General features: G+C 35.4%; 1 protein-coding gene across 3 annotated transcripts; it reads right to left on the bottom strand.

Annotated features, from left to right (window-relative positions):
• Positions 1-337: 337 nt before the first annotated feature.
• Positions 338-21,848, bottom strand: LOC6546483 (adenylyl cyclase X E). Of its 3 annotated transcripts, XM_001971216.3 has the most exons (12): positions 21,820-21,848; positions 21,269-21,633; positions 19,986-20,809; positions 19,615-19,896; positions 3,062-3,347; positions 2,822-2,997; positions 2,550-2,765; positions 2,168-2,492; positions 1,838-2,106; positions 1,682-1,776; positions 1,461-1,612; positions 338-1,171 (listed from the first exon to the last, which is right to left on the bottom strand). In XM_001971216.3, the coding sequence occupies exons 2-12, from the start codon at positions 21,389-21,391 to the stop codon at positions 431-433; spliced, it is 3,489 nt and encodes a 1,162-aa protein (XP_001971252.1). In that variant the 5' UTR covers positions 21,392-21,633; positions 21,820-21,848; the 3' UTR covers positions 338-430. The 3 variants fall into 3 exon arrangements, with proteins under 3 accessions (XP_001971252.1, XP_026833449.1, XP_026833451.1); XM_026977648.1 differs by lacking the exons at positions 19,615-19,896; positions 19,986-20,809; positions 21,269-21,633; positions 21,820-21,848 and adding an exon at positions 17,892-18,229; XM_026977650.1 differs by lacking the exons at positions 19,615-19,896; positions 19,986-20,809; positions 21,269-21,633; positions 21,820-21,848 and adding an exon at positions 17,535-17,712.
• Positions 21,849-22,093: the final 245 nt, after the last annotated feature.

Genomic DNA, 22,093 nt, shown 5'->3' with positions numbered 1-22,093 from the left:
CGACCAAATTTGCCACAACTAAGCATTTTGCGTCAAATTTCCCGATTGCTGGCACCAGGCGATCATAATTTGTAGCACAAGGATGTTGGAAACATCTGATCGTTGGGTCACTTCCAAGATTTTCTGTTCGCCTGGTACTGCAAAACGGAAAAACTCCCATTTTAGTTTGAATTACGGCGAATTTCTTGATTCGTGGCACAAGGATGCTGGGAAAATCTATCTATTTGATCGTTGGGTCAACTTTCGAGTTTCTGTTCGCCTGGTACTGCGAAACAGCAAAACTCCCATTATTTTTAACGCAATAATTCCGAAAAAAATTAAAACAAATGTATTTTTTTTTTGTTTTTTTTTTACTTTTATTTGTGGCTGCCCTAAGCCTAATATATTTATATACATGCATGCCTTAGATCTAATCTCTGGTAAATTTCAGCTAGTCTTCTTTGGTTGCCGCGGGCGGGCGATGTGGCAGGAACTGGTATTCGCTGTCGGTGCCAATGATGTAGGTGGGTATGTTGCCACGCCCCTTGACAAAGGTCATGCCACGGTAGTTGCACTGGATGTTGAACTCGCGCAGCTTGAGCGCCGTGTTCTCGGTGACTTGGATCCGGCCGGGCACCCCGGTGGAGTCCATGCGCGAGGCCATGTTCACCGGATTGCCCCAGATGTCGTAGTGTGGCTTCGAGATGCCTACCACCCCTGCCATGGCCCTGCCGTGCGAAATGCCGATCCTCAGCATGCCGTAGTCGGTGCTGCCCTCGTACTCCGTCTGCATGTTCTCGGTGTTGAAGCGCCGCATGGTGCGCATCAGGTCCAGGGCGAACTCGGCCATCACCCGCACCACCTCGTTGCTGCTGCTCCCGTTTTGGGTGGTGCTGATGCGCGGCCCGCTGGTGATCACATTGCCCTCGTACTGACCCCGCTCCAAGTCGAGGTCCAGCGCTATGTTGCTCCCGTTTCCGTACGGCACCCGTTGCACTCCGTCCGCATTGGAGCTGCGTGCTCCGTCGTAGCGACTCCTGCGGCCGTTGGGCATGAGCGAAACGTTGCGAAACTTCAGCTGGGGGGCGTTCACCTGCTCGGAACGAGAGACATCCACGCCACAGGCCGCCATGTACGTCCAGTTGGCCACCTTGATCTTCTCCACGCGCAGGCTCTGCGAGTACTTGTTCAGCTGAAAGTGGAGAGACGGATACTCGGATTAGTTTCATTTAGAGTTCAATCTTATATTTTCATTCTATTTAGGTATTAGCATTGATATGGCTTCCCTTCATTTGAAATGGTAGAATTTATCTCAATAGACGGTAGACAGAATGTCACTGCTATCTAATTCAAGACACTTCTTGGATAGGCACTTCGTTCTGTTACGATTCGATAAGATTGCTATGCAGCGTTACGTAGTGCCCAAATTTAGGCACCCATATCAATGGGGGATTCGCGGAAAACGATGGCAGACTACTCACCACATCGTCAAAGTCGCAGATAATCTCATTCAGCACCCGCAATCCGATCTTGTCTGTGTCGAAGTTTTTGATCGAGGCAAACATCACGGCCACGTTATCGTACTCCTCGTAGTAAAGCTCATTCTGCAGTTGGTTCGACAGATAGAAGTCAGCTGGGTGGGCGGATTTGGAGTTTAGTTTGCGATTAGTATGGGTCACAAGCTAATGCTGGGAAAACTTACCAACATGTGTGGGCAAAATATTGGTAAGTAGCACTTTGATGGTGTCATTGGTGATCAGAGCATCCTCCTGCTTCTTAATTAGCTGCCGTTTCCAGCTGCCAAAATAAATAGTGTATGAGCAGTGCTTCTCGCAAGAGGTAAGTCCACTGTAATTACTTGTAATCCACTTTGGCAATGAACTCCGTTTGCCGCTCCATCAGGTGGAAGATGCCGAACGTTATGATCATCAGCAGAATGTGCGAGTACTTGGCGTTGAAGTTGACATTGGTGGAGGGGCTGTTGGCGTATATGTAGTTGAACTCGGACACCACCAGCACCGCATAGCCGATCATTATCAGGGCGGAGAAGCAGGACTTGATGATGAAGGGGATCCGTGTGAAAAGAAAGGACATGCCAATGACCAGAGTCATGCAGTTGGTGAGTATCTGCAGAGAAATTAGTTTGTTTAATGGAAGTGCTAATGCCAGACTCTAGGGGCTTTCCCACCCAAGGATGAAAGCACTGCACCCGCTCCTCGTAGCTCGGATCCAGATCGGCGTAGTCCTCGTCGCTGCTGCATCCCACCACTTGCATTATGGCCACCGCGCAGTAGGAGAAGATGATCAGGAAGTACATCACCACCCGGATGACTACGTTGCGCTGCATCTCATCCGACATGCGGAAGAAGAAGCCACTGAGCCTGCTGCTCGGCGAGGACACATCCGCATCGGACATGTACATGATCCATAGCTTCTTGTACCAGGATACGATCAGCAGAATGGTGAGCAGGATAATCGTGGTGCCATCTATGTACCAGTAGTGATAGCGGGCACTGAAGTGGAAATGTACAGGTAATCAACTGCTTAATTAAGGGTGCCCTTTTACTTACTCCTTGCTCAGCAGCTGGATGGTCAGCAGACCCATGTAGATTACCCAAGCCAAAGCAATGCTGTACTTGAGCATCACATCTGGCTCCTTCATGTACTGGAGCTCCCAGTTGCGGATGCGGAAGAACAGACAGCAGGAGCTGATGTTGCGGCGAAAGGTCTCCTCTTCGATTTCATCCTGGGTGAGCCGCGTGCTCCGCCTGAAAACTTTGGTGAGCCTGAAAAGGGGATAGCCGTTAGCATTACATTTCAGGGCTTGCCAAGCACTACTCACTGTATCCTGCCGATGGGCATCTTGTCCAGCTCGCGACACATCTCCAGCTTGGCCTGGTTGCGCACCTGGTTGTACTGGTGGAGCGTGGAGTTGTGCATGAAGTTGGACTTGCTGACCTCGCTCAGCTTCTTCGCCTGCCGCTCCCTCATCCTGCGACGCGGGTCATGCATGGGGGCCTACAACTTTCGGTTCGAGATAATGGTGCTGGCAAGGAACATAGGACCTTTCTGGAGTACTCACGCGCAGTGACTTGATAAGGAAGGTGCGAATGCCGTGCTTCTGGAGCACTGCATCCTCTCGAGCTTTTTCGGTGCCGTCCTCGAAGAAATACTCGCCATCCAGCAGTGATAGGGTCTTCTGGCTCACATGCACTCTTCCTGTGGCTCCGGTGGCCTCCAGTCTATTGGCGATATCCACGTCCTTGGACCATATGTCAAACTGCCATTTGGCGGCTCCAATTACGCCGGAGAGGACATCTCCCGAGTGGACGCCGATTCGCATGTCGATATTCAGATGACGCTTCTCCCTAAAGGGAAAGAAAAGCAAGATAGAATGCTATAGTCCAGTTACACGAATGCAAACGAGAAATTTCAACCTTTTCTGTGGAACGAAAAAAAACTTCGACTCGGCAATTGATCCTGATCAAGAATACTTTATATGGTATATACACTTTTGAACGAATCTACGAGTAACGGGTATAATTTAAATACATGAAATTAAACAAATGTTCTAAATTTGCATGCAGATTTTTAGAGATTTGCGCCAGAAACATTTAGAAGTATGCCACTTCAAAATCCGATGAAGATAAGTTGAGTTATGGACTTTAGAACTTCAACCTTGAGACTTTTTATAATTGTTTTGAATTTCTACTACATCCGAACATCAGAAAAATTACAACAAAATTTTGAAAAAATAAATTTCCAAATTTGAATGTAGATTTTTAGAGAATTGCTCCAGAAACATTTAGAGGTATGCCACTCCAAAATCCGATTAAGATAAGTTGAGTTATGGACTCGAGAACTTCAGTCTGTGGACATTTTTGAATTTTTGCAACATCACTACATCAGAAACATTACAAAAAAAATTTGAAAAAATAAATTTCCAAATTTGAATGCAGATTTTTAGAGAATTGCTCCAGAAACATTTAGAGGTATGCCACTTCAAAATCCGATTAAGATAAGTTGAGTTATGGACTTTAGAACTTCAGCCTTGGAACACTTTTGAATTTGTACAATATCATAACATCAGGAAAATGACAAAAATATTGAAAAAAAGTAAATTTCCAAATTTGAATGCAGATTTTTAGAGAATTGCTCCAGAAACATTTAGAGGTATGCCACTTCAAAATCCGATTAAGATAAGTTGAGTTATGGAGTATAGAACTTCAGCCTTGGGATATTTCATAGTTTTTTTGAATTTCTACAACATCATCACATCAGAAAAATTACAAAAAAATTAAATAAAAATAAATTTCTAAATTTGAATGCAGATTTTTAGATAATTGCGCCAGAAACATTTAGAGGTATGCCACTTTAAAATCCGATTAATAAAAGTTGAGTTATGGACTTTAGAACTTCAGCCTTGGGACACTTTTAAATTTGTACAATATCATAACATCAGGAAAATGACAAAAATATTGAAAAAAAAGTAAATTTCCAAATTTGAATGCAGATTTTTAGAGAATTGCTCCAGAAACATTTAGAGGTATGCCACTTCAAAATCCGATTAAGATAAGTTGAGTTATGGAGTTCAGAACTTTAGACTTGGGACACTTTTGAATTTGTACAATATCATAACATCAGGAAAATGACAAAAATATTGAAAAAAAATAAAATTCCAAATTTGAATGCAGATTTTTAGAGAATTGCTTCAGAAACATTTAGAGGTATGCCACTTTAAAATCCGATTAATATAAGTTGAGTTATGGACTTTAGAACTTCAGCCTTGGGACACTTTTGAATTTGTACAATATCATAACATCAGGAAAATGACAAAAATATTGAAAATAAATAAATTTCAAAATTTGAATACAGATTTTTAGAGAATTGCTCCAGAAACATTTAGAGGTATGCCACTTTAAAATCCGATTAAGATAAGTTGAGTTATGGAGTTCAGAACTTTAGCCTTGGGACACTTTTGAATTTGTACAACATCATAACATCAGGAAAATGACAAAAATATTGAAAAAAAATAAATTTCCAAATTTGAATGCAGATTTTTAGAGAATTGCTCCAGAAACATTTAGAGGTATGCCACTTTAAAATCCGATTAATTAAAGTTGAGTTATGGACTTTAGAACTTCAGCCTTGGGACACTTTTAAATTTTTACAATATCATAACATCAGGAAAATGACAAAAATATTGAAAAAAAATAAATTTCAAAATTTGAATACAGATTTTTAGAGAATTGCTCCAGAAACATTTAGAGGTATGCCACTTTAAAATCCGATTAAGATAAGTTGAGTTATGGAGTTCAGAACTTTAGCCTTGGGACACTTTTGAATTTGTACAACATCATAACATCAGGAAAATGACAAAAATATTGAAAAAAAATAAATTTCCAAATTTGAATGCAGATTTTTAGAGAATTGCTCCAGAAACATTTAGAGGTATGCCACTTCAAAATCCGATTAAGATAAGTTGAGTTATGGAGTTCAGAACTTTAGCCTTGGGACACTTTTGAATTTGTACAATATCATAACATCAGGAAAATGACAAAAATATTGAAAAAAAATAAATTTCCAAATTTGTATGCAGATTTTTAGAGAATTGCTCCAGAAACATTTAGAGGTATGCCACTTTAAAATCCGATTAAGATAAGTTGAGTTATGGAGTTCAGAACTTTAGCCTTGGGACACTTTGGAATTTGTACAACATCATAACATCAGGAAAATGACAAAAATATTGAAAAAAAATAAATTTCCAAATTTGTATGCAGATTTTTAGAGAATTGCTCCAGAAACATTTAGAGGTATGCCACTTTAAAATCCGATTAAGATAAGTTGAGTTATGGAGTTCAGAACTTTAGCCTTGGGACACTTTGGAATTTGTACAACATCATAACATCAGGAAAATGACAAAAATATTGAAAAAAAATAAATTTCCAAATTTGAATGCAGATTTTTAGAGAATTGCTCCAGAAACATTTAGAGGTATGCCACTTCAAAATCCGATTAAGATAAGTTGAGTTATGGAGTTCAGAACTTTAGCCTTGGGACACTTTTGAATTTGTACAATATCATAACATCAGGAAAATGACAAAAATATTGAAAAAAAATAAATTTCCAAATTTGTATGCAGATTTTTAGAGAATTGCTCCAGAAACATTTAGAGGTATGCCACTTTAAAATCCGATTAAGATAAGTTGAGTTATGGAGTTCAGAACTTTAGCCTTGGGACACTTTGGAATTTGTACAACATCATAACATCAGGAAAATGACAAAAATATTGAAAAAAAATAAATTTCCAAATTTGAATGCAGATTTTTAGAGAATTGCTCCAGAAACATTTAGAGGTATGCCACTTTAAAATCCGATTAATATAAGTTGAGTTATGGACTTCAGAACTTCAGCCTTGGGACACTTTTAAATTTGTACAATATCATAACATCAGGAAAATGACAAAAATATTGAAAAAAAATAAATTTCCAAATTTGTACGCAGATTTTTAGAGAATTGCTCCAGAAACATTTAGAGGTATGCCACTTCAAAATCCGATTAAGATAAGTTGAGTTATGGAGTTCAGAACTTTAGCCTTGGGACACTTTTGAATTTGTACAATATCATAACATCAGGAAAATGACAAAAATATTGAAAAAAAATAAATTTCCAAATTTGAATGCAGATTTTTAGAGAATTGCTCCAGAAACATTTAGAGGTATGCCACTTTAAAATCCGATTAATAAAAGTTGAGTTATGGACTTTAGAACTTCAGCCTTGGGACACTTTTAAATTTGTACAATATCATAACATCAGGAAAATGACAAAAATATTGAAAAAAAAGTAAATTTCCAAATTTGAATGCAGATTTTTAGAGAATTGCTCCAGAAACATTTAGAGGTATGCCACTTCAAAATCCGATTAAGATAAGTTGAGTTATGGAGTTCAGAACTTTAGCCTTGGGACACTTTTGAATTTGTACAATATCATAACATCAGGAAAATGACAAAAATATTGAAAAAAAATAAAATTCCAAATTTGAATGCAGATTTTTAGAGAATTGCTCCAGAAACATTTAGAGGTATGCCACTTTAAAATCCGATTAATATAAGTTGAGTTATGGACTTTAGAACTTCAGCCTTGGGACACTTTTGAATTTGTACAATATCATAACATCAGGAAAATGACAAAAATATTGAAAAAAAATAAATTTCAAAATTTGAATGCAGATTTTTAGAGAATTGCTCCAGAAACATTTAGAGGTATGCCACTTTAAAATCCGATTAAGATAAGTTGAGTTATGGAGTTCAGAACTTTAGCCTTGGGACACTTTTGAATTTGTACAACATCATAACATCAGGAAAATGACAAAAATATTGAAAAAAAATAAATTTCCAAATTTGAATGCAGATTTTTAGAGAATTGCTCCAGAAACATTTAGAGGTATGCCACTTTAAAAACCGATTAATTAAAGTTGAGTTATGGACTTTAGAACTTCAGCCTTGGGACACTTTTAAATTTTTACAATATCATAACATCAGGAAAATGACAAAAATATTGAAAAAAAATAAATTTCCAAATTTGAATGCAGATTTTTAGAGAATTGCTCCAGAAACATTTAGAGGTATGCCACTTCAAAATCCGATTAAGATAAGTTGAGTTATGGAGTTCAGAACTTTAGCCTTGGGACACTTTTGAATTTGTACAATATCATAACATCAGGAAAATGACAAATATATTGAAAAAAAATAAATTTCCAAATTTGTATGCAGATTTTTAGAGAATTGCTCCAGAAACATTTAGAGGTATGCCACTTTAAAATCCGATTAAGATAAGTTGAGTTATGGAGTTCAGAACTTTAGCCTTGGGACACTTTGGAATTTGTACAACATCATAACATCTGGAAAATGACAAAAATATTGAAAAAAAATAAATTTCCAAATTTGTATGCAGATTTTTAGAGAATTGCTCCAGAAACATTTAGAGGTATGCCACTTTAAAATCCGATTAAGATAAGTTGAGTTATGGAGTTCAGAACTTTAGCCTTGGGACACTTTGGAATTTGTACAACATCATAACATCAGGAAAATGACAAAAATATTGAAAAAAAATAAATTTCCAAATTTGAATGCAGATTTTTAGAGAATTGCTCCAGAAACATTTAGAGGTATGCCACTTCAAAATCCGATTAAGATAAGTTGAGTTATGGAGTTCAGAACTTTAGCCTTGGGACACTTTTGAATTTGTACAATATCATAACATCAGGAAAATGACAAAAATATTGAAAAAAAATAAATTTCCAAATTTGTATGCAGATTTTTAGAGAATTGCTCCAGAAACATTTAGAGGTATGCCACTTTAAAATCCGATTAAGATAAGTTGAGTTATGGAGTTCAGAACTTTAGCCTTGGGACACTTTGGAATTTGTACAACATCATAACATCAGGAAAATGACAAAAATATTGAAAAAAAATAAATTTCCAAATTTGAATGCAGATTTTTAGAGAATTGCTCCAGAAACATTTAGAGGTATGCCACTTTAAAATCCGATTAATATAAGTTGAGTTATGGACTTCAGAACTTCAGCCTTGGGACACTTTTAAATTTGTACAATATCATAACATCAGGAAAATGACAAAAATATTGAAAAAAAATAAATTTCCAAATTTGTACGCAGATTTTTAGAGAATTGCTCTAGAAACATTTAGAGGTATGCCACTTCAAAATCCGATTAAGATAAGTTGAGTTATGGAGTTCAGAACTTTAGCCTTGGGACACTTTTAAATTTGTACAATATCATAACATCAGGAAAATGACAAAAATATTGAAAAAAAATAAATTTCCAAATTTGTATGCAGATTTTTAGAGAATTGCTCCAGAAACATTTGGAGGTATGCCACTTCAAAATCCGATTAAGATAAGTTGAGTTATGGAGTTCAGAACTTTAGCCTTGGGACACTTTTGAATTTGTACAATATCATAACATCAGGAAAATGACAAAAATATTGAAAAAAAATAAATTTCCAAATTTGAATGCAGATTTTTAGAGAATTGCTCCCGAAACATTTAGAGGTATGCCACTTTAAAATCCGATTAATATAAGTTGAGTTATGGACTTCAGAACTTCAGCCTTGGGACACTTTTAAATTTGTACAATATCATAACATCAGGAAAATGACAAAAATATTGAAAAAAAATAAATTTCCAAATTTGTATGCAGATTTTTAGAGAATTGCTCCAGAAACATTTAGAGGTATGCCACTTTAAAATCCGATTAAGATAAGTTGAGTTATGGAGTTCAGAACTTTAGCCTTGGGACACTTTTGAATTTGTACAATATCATAACATCAGGAAAATGATAAAAATATTGAAAAAAAATAAATTTCCAAATTTGAATGCAGATTTTTAGAGAATTGCTCCAGAAACATTTAGAGGTATGCCACTTTAAAATCCGATTAAGATAAGTTGAGTTATGGAGTTCAGAACTTTAGCCTTGGGACACTTTTGAATTTGTACAACATCATAACATCAGGAAAATGACCAAAATATTGAAAAAAAATAAATTTCCAAATTTGAATGCAGATTTTTAGAGAATTGCTCCAGAAACATTTAGAGGTATGCCACTTTAAAATCCGATTAATATAAGTTGAGTTATGGACTTCAGAACTTCAGCCTTGGGACACTTTTAAATTTGTACAATATCATAACATCAGGAAAATGACAAAAATATTGAAAAAAAATAAATTTCCAAATTTGTATGCAGATTTTTAGAGAATTGCTCCAGAAACATTTAGAGGTATGCCACTTTAAAATCCGATTAAGATAAGTTGAGTTATGGAGTTCAGAACTTTAGCCTTGGGACACTTTGGAATTTGTACAACATCATAACATCAGGAAAATGACAAAAATATTGAAAAAAAATAAATTTCCAAATTTGAATGCAGATTTTTAGAGAATTGCTCCAGAAACATTTAGAGGTATGCCACTTTAAAATCCGATTAATATAAGTTGAGTTATGGACTTCAGAACTTCAGCCTTGGGACACTTTTAAATTTGTACAATATCATAACATCAGGAAAATGACAAAAATATTGAAAAAAAATAAATTTCCAAATTTGTACGCAGATTTTTAGAGAATTGCTCCAGAAACATTTAGAGGTATGCCACTTCAAAATCCGATTAAGATAAGTTGAGTTATGGAGTTCAGAACTTTAGCCTTGGGACACTTTTAAATTTGTACAATATCATAACATCAGGAAAATGACAAAAATATTGAAAAAAAATAAATTTCCAAATTTGTATGCAGATTTTTAGAGAATTGCTCCAGAAACATTTGGAGGTATGCCACTTCAAAATCCGATTAAGATAAGTTGAGTTATGGAGTTCAGAACTTTAGCCTTGGGACACTTTTGAATTTGTACAATATCATAACATCAGGAAAATGACAAAAATATTGAAAAAAAATAAATTTCCAAATTTGAATGCAGATTTTTAGAGAATTGCTCCAGAAACATTTAGAGGTATGCCACTTTAAAATCCGATTAATATAAGTTGAGTTATGGACTTCAGAACTTCAGCCTTGGGACACTTTTAAATTTGTACAATATCATAACATCAGGAAAATGACAATAATATTGAAAATAAATAAATTTCCAAATTTGTATGCAGATTTTTAGAGAATTGCTCCAGAAACATTTAGAGGTATGCCACTTTAAAATCCGATTAAGATAAGTTGAGTTATGGAGTTCAGAACTTTAGCCTTGGGACACTTTTGAATTTGTACAATATCATAACATCAGGAAAATGACAAAAATATTGAAAAAAAATAAATTTCCAAATTTGAATGCAGTTTTTTAGAGAATTGCTCCAGAAACATTTAGAGGTATGCCACTTTAAAATCCGATTAAGATAAGTTGAGTTATGGAGTTCAGAACTTTAGCCTTGGGACACTTTGGAATTTGTACAACATCATAACATCAGGAAAATGACAAAAATATTGAAAAAAAATAAATTTCCAAATTTGAATGCAGATTTTTAGAGAATTGCTCCAGAAACATTTAGAGGTATGCCACTTTAAAATCCGATTAATATAAGTTGAGTTATGGACTTCAGAACTTCAGCCTTGGGACACTTTTAAATTTGTACAATATCATAACATCAGGAAAATGACAAAAATATTGAAAAAAAATAAATTTCCAAATTTGTACGCAGATTTTTAGAGAATTGCTCCAGAAACATTTAGAGGTATGCCACTTCAAAATCCGATTAAGATAAGTTGAGTTATGGAGTTCAGAACTTTAGCCTTGGGACACTTTTAAATTTGTACAATATCATAACATCAGGAAAATGACAAAAATATTGAAAAAAAATAAATTTCCAAATTTGTATGCAGATTTTTAGAGAATTGCTCCAGAAACATTTGGAGGTATGCCACTTCAAAATCCGATTAAGATAAGTTGAGTTATGGAGTTCAGAACTTTAGCCTTGGGACACTTTTGAATTTGTACAATATCATAACATCAGGAAAATGACAAAAATATTGAAAAAAAATAAATTTCCAAATTTGAATGCAGATTTTTAGAGAATTGCTCCCGAAACATTTAGAGGTATGCCACTTTAAAATCCGATTAATATAAGTTGAGTTATGGACTTCAGAACTTCAGCCTTGGGACACTTTTAAATTTGTACAATATCATAACATCAGGAAAATGACAAAAATATTGAAAATAAATAAATTTCCAAATTTGTATGCAGATTTTTAGAGAATTGCTCCAGAAACATTTAGAGGTATGCCACTTTAAAATCCGATTAAGATAAGTTGAGTTATGGAGTTCAGAACTTTAGCCTTGGGACACTTTTGAATTTGTACAATATCATAACATCAGGAAAATGACAAAAATATTGAAAAAAAATAAATTTCCAAATTTGAATGCAGTTTTTTAGAGAATTGCTCCAGAAACATTTAGAGGTATGCCACTTTAAAATCCGATTAAGATAAGTTGAGTTATGGAGTTCAGAACTTTAGCCTTGGGACACTTTTGAATTTGTACAACATCATAACATCAGGAAAATGACCAAAATATTGAAAAAAAATAAATTTCCAAATTTGAATGCAGATTTTTAGAGAATTGCTCCAGAAACATTTAGAGGTATGCCACTTTAAAATCCGATTAATATAAGTTGAGTTATGGACTTCAGAACTTCAGCCTTGGGACACTTTTAAATTTGTACAATATCATAACATCAGGAAAATGACAAAAATATTGAAAAAAAATAAATTTCCAAATTTGTATGCAGATTTTTAGAGAATTGCTCCAGAAACATTTAGAGGTATGCCACTTCAAAATCCGATTAAGATAAGTTGAGTTATGGAGTTCAGAACTTTAGCCTTGGGACACTTTTGAATTTGTACAATATCATAACATCAGGAAAATGACAAAAATATTGAAAAAAAATAAATTTCCAAATTTGAATGCAGATTTTTAGAGAATTGCTCCCGAAACATTTAGAGGTATGCCACTTTAAAATCCGATTAATATAAGTTGAGTTATGGACTTCAGAACTTCAGCCTTGGGACACTTTTAAATTTGTACAATATCATAACATCAGGAAAATGACAAAAATATTGAAAAAAAATAAATTTCCAAATTTGTATGCAGATTTTTAGAGAATTGCTCCAGAAACATTTAGAGGTATGCCACTTCAAAATCCGATTAAGATAAGTTGAGTTATGGAGTTCAGAACTTTAGCCTTGGGACACTTTTGAATTTGTACAATATCATAACATCAGGAAAATGACAAAAATATTGAAAAAAAATAAATTTCCAAATTTGAATGCAGATTTTTAGAGAATTGCTCCCGAAACATTTAGAGGTATGCCACTTTAAAATCCGATTAATATAAGTTGAGTTATGGACTTCAGAACTTCAGCCTTGGGACACTTTTAAATTTGTACAATATCATAACATCAGGAAAATGACAAAAATATTGAAAAAAAATAAATTTCCAAATTTGTATGCAGATTTTTAGAGAATTGCTCCAGAAACATTTAGAGGTATGCCACTTCAAAATCCGATTAAGATAAGTTGAGTTATGGAGTTCAGAACTTTAGCCTTGGGACACTTTTAAATTTGTACAATATCATAACATCAGGAAAATGATAAAAATATTGAAAAAAAATAAATTTCCAAATTTGAATGCAGATTTTTAGAGAATTGCTCCAGAAACATTTAGAGGTATGCTACTTTAAAATCCGATTAAGATAAGTTGAGTTATGGAGTTCAGAACTTTAGCCTTGGGACACTTTTGAATTTGTACAACATCATAACATCAGGAAAATGACCAAAATATTGAAAAAAAATAAATTTCCAAATTTGAATGCAGATTTTTAGAGAATTGCTCCAGAAACATTTAGAGGTATGCCACTTTAAAATCCGATTAATATAAGTTGACTTATGGACTTCAGAACTTCAGCCTTGGGACACTTTTAAATTTGTACAATATCATAACATCAGGAAAATGACAAAAATATTGAAAAAAAATAAATTTCCAAATTTGTATGCAGATTTTTAGAGAATTGCTCCAGAAACATTTAGAGGTATGCCACTTCAAAATCCGATTAAGATAAGTTGAGTTATGGAGTTCAGAACTTTAGCCTTGGGACACTTTTGAATTTGTACAATATCATAACATCAGGAAAATGACAAAAATATTGAAAAAAAATAAATTTCCAAATTTGAATGCAGATTTTTAGAGAATTGCTCCCGAAACATTTAGAGGTATGCCACTTTAAAATCCGATTAATATAAGTTGAGTTATGGACTTCAGAACTTCAGCCTTGGGACACTTTTAAATTTGTACAATATCATAACATCAGGAAAATGACAAAAATATTGAAAAAAAATAAATTTCCAAATTTGTATGCAGATTTTTAGAGAATTGCTCCAGAAACATTTAGAGGTATGCCACTTCAAAATCCGATTAAGATAAGTTGAGTTATGGAGTTCAGAACTTTAGCCTTGGGACACTTTTAAATTTGTACAATATCATAACATCAGGAAAATGATAAAAATATTGAAAAAAAATAAATTTCCAAATTTGAATGCAGATTTTTAGAGAATTGCTCCAGAAACATTTAGAGGTATGTCACTTCAAAATCCGATTAAGATAAGTTGAGTTATGGAGTTCAGAACTTTAGCCTTGGGACACTTTTGAATTTGTACAATATCATAACATCAGGAAAATGACAAAAATATTGAAAAAAAATAAATTTCCAAATTTGAATGCAGATTTTTAGAGAATTGCTCCAGAAACATTTAGAGGTATGCTACTTTAAAATCCGAGTAAGATAAGTTGAGTTATGGAGTTCAGAACTTTAGCCTTGGGACACTTTTGAATTTGTACAACATCATAACATCAGGAAAATGACAAAAATATTGAAAAAAAATAAATTTCCAAATTTGAATGCAGATTTTTAGAGAATTGCTCCAGAAACATTTAGAGGTATGCCACTTTAAAATCCGATTAATATAAGTTGAGTTATGGACTTCAGAACTTCAGCCTTGGGACACTTTTAAATTTGTACAATATCATAACATCAGGAAAATGACAAAAATATTGAAAAAAAAATAAATTTCCAAATTTGTATGCAGATTTTTAGAGAATTGCTCCAGAAACATTTAGAGGTATGCCACTTCAAAATCCGATTAAGATAAGTTGAGTTATGGAGTTCAGAACTTTAGACTTGGGACACTTTTGAATTTGTACAATATCATAACATCAGGAAAATGACAAAAATATTGAAAAAAAATAAATTTCCAAATTTGAATGCAGATTTTTAGAGAATTGCTCCCGAAACATTTAGAGGTATGCCACTTTAAAATCCGATTAATATAAGTTGAGTTATGGACTTCAGAACTTCAGCCTTGGGACACTTTTAAATTTGTACAATATCATAACATCAGGAAAATGACAAAAATATTGAAAAAAAATAAATTTCCAAATTTGTATGCAGATTTTTAGAGAATTGCTCCAGAAACATTTAGAGGTATGCCACTTTAAAATCCGATTAAGATAAGTTGAGTTATGGAGTTCAGAACTTTAGCCTTGGGACACTTTTGAATTTTTACAATATCATAACATCAGGAAAATGACAAAAATATTGAAAAAAAATAAATTTCCAAATTTGAATGCAGATTTTTAGAGAATTGCTCCAGAAACATTTAGAGGTATGCCACTTTAAAATCCGATTAAGATAAGTTGAGTTATGGAGTTCAGAACTTTAGCCTTGGGACACTTTTGAATTTGTACAATATCATAACATCAGGAAAATGATAAAAATATTGAAAAAAAATAAATTTCCAAATTTGAATGCAGATTTTTAGAGAATTGCTCCAGAAACATTTAGAGGTATGTCACTTCAAAATCCGATTAAGATAAGTTGAGTTATGGAGTTCAGAACTTTAGCCTTGGGACACTTTTGAATTTGTACAATATCATAACATCAGGAAAATGACAAAAATATTGAAAAAAAATAAATTTCCAAATTTGAATGCAGATTTTTAGAGAATTGCTCCAGAAACATTTAGAGGTATGCTACTTTAAAATCCGATTAAGATAAGTTGAGTTATGGAGTTCAGAACTTTAGCCTTGGGACACTTTTGAATTTGTACAACATCATAACATCAGGAAAATGACAAAAATATTGAAAAAAAATAAATTTCCAAATTTGAATGCAGATTTTTAGAGAATTGCTCCAGAAACATTTAGAGGTATGCCACTTTAAAATCCGATTAATATAAGTTGAGCTATGGACTTCAGAACTTCAGCCTTGGGACACTTTTAAATTTGTACAATATCATAACATCAGGAAAATGACAAAAATATTGAAAAAAAATAAATTTCCAAATTTGTATGCAGATTTTTAGAGAATTGCTCCAGAAACATTTAGAGGTATGCCACTTCAAAATCCGATTAAGATAAGTTGAGTTATGGAGTTCAGAACTTTAGCCTTGGGACACTTTTGAATTTGTACAATATCATAACATCAGGAAAATGACAAAAATATTGAAAAAAAATAAATTTCCAAATTTGAATGCAGATTTTTAGAGAATTGCTCCCGAAACATTTAGAGGTATGCCACTTTAAAATCCGATTAATATAAGTTGAGTTATGGACTTCAGAACTTCAGCCTTGGGACACTTTTAAATTTGTACAATATCATAACATCAGGAAAATGACAAAAATATTGAAAAAAAATAAATTTCCAAATTTGTATGCAGATTTTTAGAGAATTGCTCCAGAAACATTTAGAGGTATGCCACTTCAAAATCCGATTAAGATAAGTTGAGTTATGGAGTTCAGAACTTTAGCCTTGGGACACTTTTGAATTTTTACAATATCATAACATCAGGAAAATGACAAAAATATTGAAAAAAAATAAATTTCCAAATTTGAATGCAGATTTTTAGAGAATTGCTCCAGAAACATTTAGAGGTATGCCACTTTAAAATCCGATTAATATAAGTTGAGTTATGGACTTTAGAACTTCAGCCTTGGGACACTTTTAAATTTGTACAATATCATAACATCAGGAAAATGACAAAAATATTGAAAAAAAATAAATTTCCAAATTTGAATGCAGATTTTTAGAGAATTGCTCCAGAAACATTTAGAGGTATGCCACTTTAAAATCCGATTAAGATAAGTTGAGTTATGGAGTTCAGAACTTTAGCCTTGGGACACTTTTGAATTTGTACAATATCATAACATCAGGAAAATGACAAAAATATTGAAAAAGAATAAATTTCTAAAATTGAATGCAGATTTGTAGAGAATTGCTCCAGAAACATTTAGAGGTATGCCACTTTAAAATCCGATTAATATAAGTTGAGTTATGGACTTTAGAACTTCAGCCTTGGGACACTTTTAAATTTGTACAATATCATAACATCAGAAAAATGACAAAAATATTGAAAAAAAATAAATTTCCAAATTTGAATGCAGATTTTTAGAGAATTGCTCCAGAAACATTTAGAGGTATGCCACTTTAAAATCCGATTAATATAAGTTGAGTTATGGAGTTCAGAACTTTAGCCTTGGGACACTTTTGAATTTGTACAACATCATAACATCAGGAAAATGACAAAAATATTGAAAAAAAATAAATTTCCAAATTTGAATGCAGATTTTTAGAGAATTGCTCCAGAAACATTTAGAGGTACGCCACTTCAAAATTTCTAATTTTTATGAATTTCTACATCATCACATCAAAAAAATTACAAAAAATTTAAAAAAAATTAATTTTCTAAATTTGAATGCAGATTTTCAGAAAATTGCGCCAGAAACATTTAGAGGTATTCCACTTCAAAATCCGATTAGGATAAGTTGAGTTAAGGAGTTTAGAACTTCAGTCTTAGGACATTTCTTAATTTTTTGAAATTGCCAAATGAACACTTTTCAATTGAAAATTTTACTTTTCCCTTTTTGAACACTTTAAAATAAAAACAAATATAAACACTTTACAAGGAAATTTTCCTCTAATTATGAGGAATTACCTTTATTTCAACACACCAAGATGTTAAAATTTCAATAAATTTATGCACATAAAATACCACCCAAAAAAAAATGGAACATAAAAAAAAGAACGCGTTGAATTAAATTAAATCATTTAAATTGGATATCAAAATTCGCCGCAAACCACAATTACTATTTGCGGCGAATTTCGCATCATTGCCAACACACCGGCATTTATGCACGGCGAAGTAGGAGCACGGCGGATTTAAAACACAGCGAACTTGTCGCATCGAGACACACACACATATGAAAACGCGCGTCACCCGCTTGAATGCCTAAATTAAAAACCGTAAATTCGAATCTTATATTGCATTTTGCGTTCGCACGCTATTACTAACATACTAACTAGCCGACAATGCTTTCATTTTAAGTAGAATAACTCCTTTTCAATGTTTATTTAACATAAAATTGGCAGCTGCCATTTTCTGAAGCTCACACACACATGTGCACCGAAGCACAAGGTTTTTCACTTCTTGCAGGGTCTTTAATTACTCAAAATCGAAACAGAGAGATTGATTGAACAGAGCGATAATGATAACTTAGTATTAACACAAGTTTTAACGAATTCCGAACGCTTTTAGTTTAATTCAACTTATTGAAACACGCGAAGCGAAAAAGCAACCGTCTGAGAAATGCGCAGCTAAGAACTGACAGGTAACGGCGTACTTAGAGGAAAGGAAGAAAATGGAATAAGCGACGATCAAACGGAACTTTGCTCTCTTTCGCTCTGATCATGTAAACTACTGGAAAATAGAGAACTATGCAATTTTACATAGGTAAATTGTATGTAAACTAGAAATGCATATAAAATAATATCATTCTAATGTGTTATAAAGTAAATTAGGGTGCTTTTATTATAAAATAAATGAAATAATACTGCAAAATCACATAACATACATATTTCAGTACATTCCTGATTTTAAAGCTGGCAACTTGACGGTCATCACATTAACAAAATTACAAAAAAATTAAAAAAAAAAATCAATTTCCAAATTTGAATGCAGATTTTTAGACAATTGCTCCAGAAACATTTAGAGGTATGCCACTTCAAAATACGATAATTGAAGGTTGAATTATGGACTTTAGAACTTCAGCCTTCTTTTTGAATTCTACATTAGAAAAAACAACAACAAAATTAAAAAAAAAACAAATTTTCAAATTTAAATGCAGATTTTCAGAGAATTGCGTCAGAAACACTTCACATCCTCTTCAAAATCCGATTAAGATAAGAGTTATGGAGTATAGGGCTTCAGACATTTCTTAATTTTTATGAATTTCTTCAACATCATCACATCAAAAAAATTACAAAAAGTAAATAAAAAAAAAGTGTGGGCGTGACAGTGTGGGCAACATTCTTCTAATCTCAACATTCTAGCTTTTGTAGTTCCTGAGATCGAGGCGTTCATACGGACAGAGGGACAGACGGACATGGCCAGATCGTCTAGGCTATTGATCCTGATCAAAAATATACATACTTTAAATCTTCGGAAACGTTTCTTTCTGCCTGTTACATACTATTCAACGAATCTAGTATACCCTTTTACTCTACGAGTAACGGGTGTAATAATTATTGCATGGATATACTTTTTGCTTTCCACAAATTCAATAAAATACATTTTCAATAGTATGCTCACATTCAAGCATAGTTCAATGTATGCTTACATTATATGGTTATTTTCCAATAATGGCAAACAGCTTTTATTGGCCAATTTAATAGGTTTCCATTTGAATTTGTATGTCTTATCAGGTTTGGTAAATTACGTCGGTCACTAACGACATTACGTTTTTTTTACAGCACGTGATTCCAGTTAAAATGGTTAAATTCTGGAAAGGGAGCAGGTAATAGTATTTCGGCATTTGCGTGTAAAACTAATATTTGTCTAATAAATAACCGTTGAAATTCCTTTAATTCCATTATGATAGATTCGTTTAAAAAGTTCTCTAATCGTTATCAGTAATCACAGCTCCCATCCGGCCTAATGAAATGCGAGTTATCAGAGGTGACTAATCACAACACGGCTAATGACATCAATATTTCAATCAATATGAAGCTGTGCCTACCTGACATCTCGTATGTCCTTGATCATCCGCAGTCCCAGATCCACACAGCACTTGGCGTGGTCCGCATTGGGATTGGCCAGTCCAGCCACGCAGTAGTAGCAGTCGCCCAGGAACTTGATCCTCAGCACGTTGTACTCCTCGCTGGCGATGTCGAAGCGCACGAAGAGATCGTGCAGAGCCTCCACCAGCTTCTTCACATCCAGGGTGGTGGTCAGGTGGGTGTAGTTGACCACATCCGCGTAGAGGACGGTGACATCTTCGTGAGGCTCGATGAAGAGGGTGCTGAAGAGAAGCAGATGGTTGTAATATTTCAGCTAGGATTTTAACACCACTTATAGAAGAGTTGCTTGGCTTTACAGCTTTCCACTCACCCATGATCCGGTTGTCGCCACCTTTTGAGGGTCTGGCTATCGGCACTCCTTCGCAGATCCAGTTGCGATTGCTGCTGGTGCTGCTGCTTGGATCGCTCGATGCGGTTCTTCACATCCTCCTGCAACCGATCGGCGATCTGGGCAGGCAGGATGCTCAGCAAAAGACTCCGCTCCTGATCCCTGGCATAGCGCAGTAGGAGATTCTCCTCCACGTACTGCCGACGATCGAGGAAGGTGGTACGTAGCGCTATATCCCTCATCAGGCGAAAGAAAATCCCCAAGAGGTTGACGCAACTCAGGTATATGGCCTCGTTCAGGATGCTGTGCATCTGGTTGTCATCCTTGGCGGTGATCACGAAGCTGTAGTTTATTATGTAGCATAAGGTGACTGCCGATCCCAGGACAAAGGGTTGCAGCAGGTACGGCACCGGCATGAACATGTATATGGCGTACAGGGTGTACGCATCGTAGATCGGATTCAGGATGTCGTTGTGGCTGGTGGCGTGGTAGACATTCAGCCCGATGTCCATCAGGACCATCACACAGACCGCCAGCCAGGAGGTGGCGTACACCACCCAGCCGTGCTTGCTCACCAGATCGCTCCGGAAGTTCACGGACAGCACCACCCAGATGAGCAGTGCGGAGCTCATGTAGGCCACCATGTCCACGTACACGTACTTGATCTCCGGCGTGGTCAGCAGCAGCAGCGTGTGGATCACGGTCACCGCCACGTGGATGAAGATGAACAGCGACAGGTAGCCGACGCGCAGGCGCCGCATGTAGATGTCGTACGAGTCCTCCAGCTCCAGGTTGCGACATTTTCTCTGTGGCATTGGGGTAAGCAGAGGCAGTAGCCACTTAGTTTTGCTAAACACAAAGCGCCACACCTAAACATTTAAAGTGCCCTTCTTACATGCTAAGATTAAGTTCGTTGCTAACGCTGCTCAAATAGTGTCATTCATACCCGTATAACACGGCTGTCATCATTAACCTTAATAGAGAGTTCCTTATCGGCTGAGCGCTCGAGAAAATTCATAAATAATACAGTACATTTCGTTTTGGGACAATTTGCATACAGTTTTTAGTTCCCCGAAGGCAATTGCAAATAAGATATGAGATAAAGATACAATCACTCCCTACTACCATGATCGCGATCTATAAACTGCAGGAACTTTGCATTCGGTTGCAATTTGGTAAGCCCAGATTTTAGTGATGGCTTATAAAGATAAAGAGCGGCGCAAATAAAACTGGTTGTTTTGGACCCCTTCAGTGGAGGCACTCACCACAAGATACGACCACTCCCAGTTCTTCTCGTTCTGCACGGTTTGGGCCTGGCTGCTGGTTCTGGCCAGACTGATGGGGTTGGAGCGATTGTACTCGATGGCCGAGTCGAAGTAAGAGTCCATGATGGCGCCAGTTCAGGTCGGAGCGGGTTGGATGGGATCAGAGGATGAGAGGATCAGTGCGGCGGGTTCATTTTCGGTAGCAGCTGTCCAAAATCAGAGGCTGGCTGGCTACTACCTATTACCGGATCAAACAATTAGCCCCAAAGGCAAATATGTAGCTATCAGCTATCAGAGTTCCAGCCACAAAGTGCCCCAATAGGCATTGAATCAGTCAATTGTGGGGCTTCGCTTATCAGAGCCACCTAAAAGAGGGAGGGAGGATTTCAGATTTCGGATTTCGGGCTGCGAGCTGCGAGCTGCGAGCTGTGCTGTTCGTATGTTCATGTGCTTATATGTGCGTAAGGTGGCGGAAACAGCAGCTAATTTAGCAATTTGTCTAATGTGCCGTTGATAGTGGTAATAGCTATTGGTCTGTAAATCACACTCACCCGCACTCGCACTCGTACTCCGAATCGAAAGCGGAATCGGAATCGGAATGGGGATCGATCAGGCGGACTTCGTCTGCATTATCAGCTGCAGTGGGCGAGTGTAAAGGGAAGGACCACGGCTATATGGCTGTGTAATTTATTTGCGGGCTTTGCACGTACGGACGGGCACTTGAGGCGACCGATTTCGCACTTCACTTTCGTTGAGTAATAAATACGATAATAATTAATAAAAAATTAACACCACTTAAGCGCGTAGCGCTCCAACAAGCCAATA

This window comes from Drosophila erecta, unplaced genomic scaffold, assembly GCF_003286155.1.
Source record: "Drosophila erecta strain 14021-0224.00,06,07 unplaced genomic scaffold, DereRS2 tig00000021-arrow-pilon, whole genome shotgun sequence".
Classification (NCBI taxonomy): domain Eukaryota; kingdom Metazoa; phylum Arthropoda; class Insecta; order Diptera; family Drosophilidae; genus Drosophila; species Drosophila erecta.
The sequence above is the reverse complement of the archived record's forward strand: the minus strand, read 5'-3'. Positions and strand labels throughout refer to the sequence as shown.

Bases quoted from the DNA above. Each gene is read 5' to 3' on its own strand.
- LOC6546483 (XM_001971216.3), bottom strand. From the start codon at position 21,391: ATGGACTCTTACTTCGACTCGGCCATCGAGTACAATCGCTCCAACCCC. The intron at 3,348-19,614 runs GTAGGCACAGCT...CTTTCCCTTTAG, and splicing joins AAGGACATACGAGATGTCAG to GGAGAAGCGTCATCTGAATA. The intron at 2,766-2,821 runs GTGAGTAGTGCT...TCCCCTTTTCAG, and splicing joins ATGCCCATCGGCAGGATACA to GCTCACCAAAGTTTTCAGGC.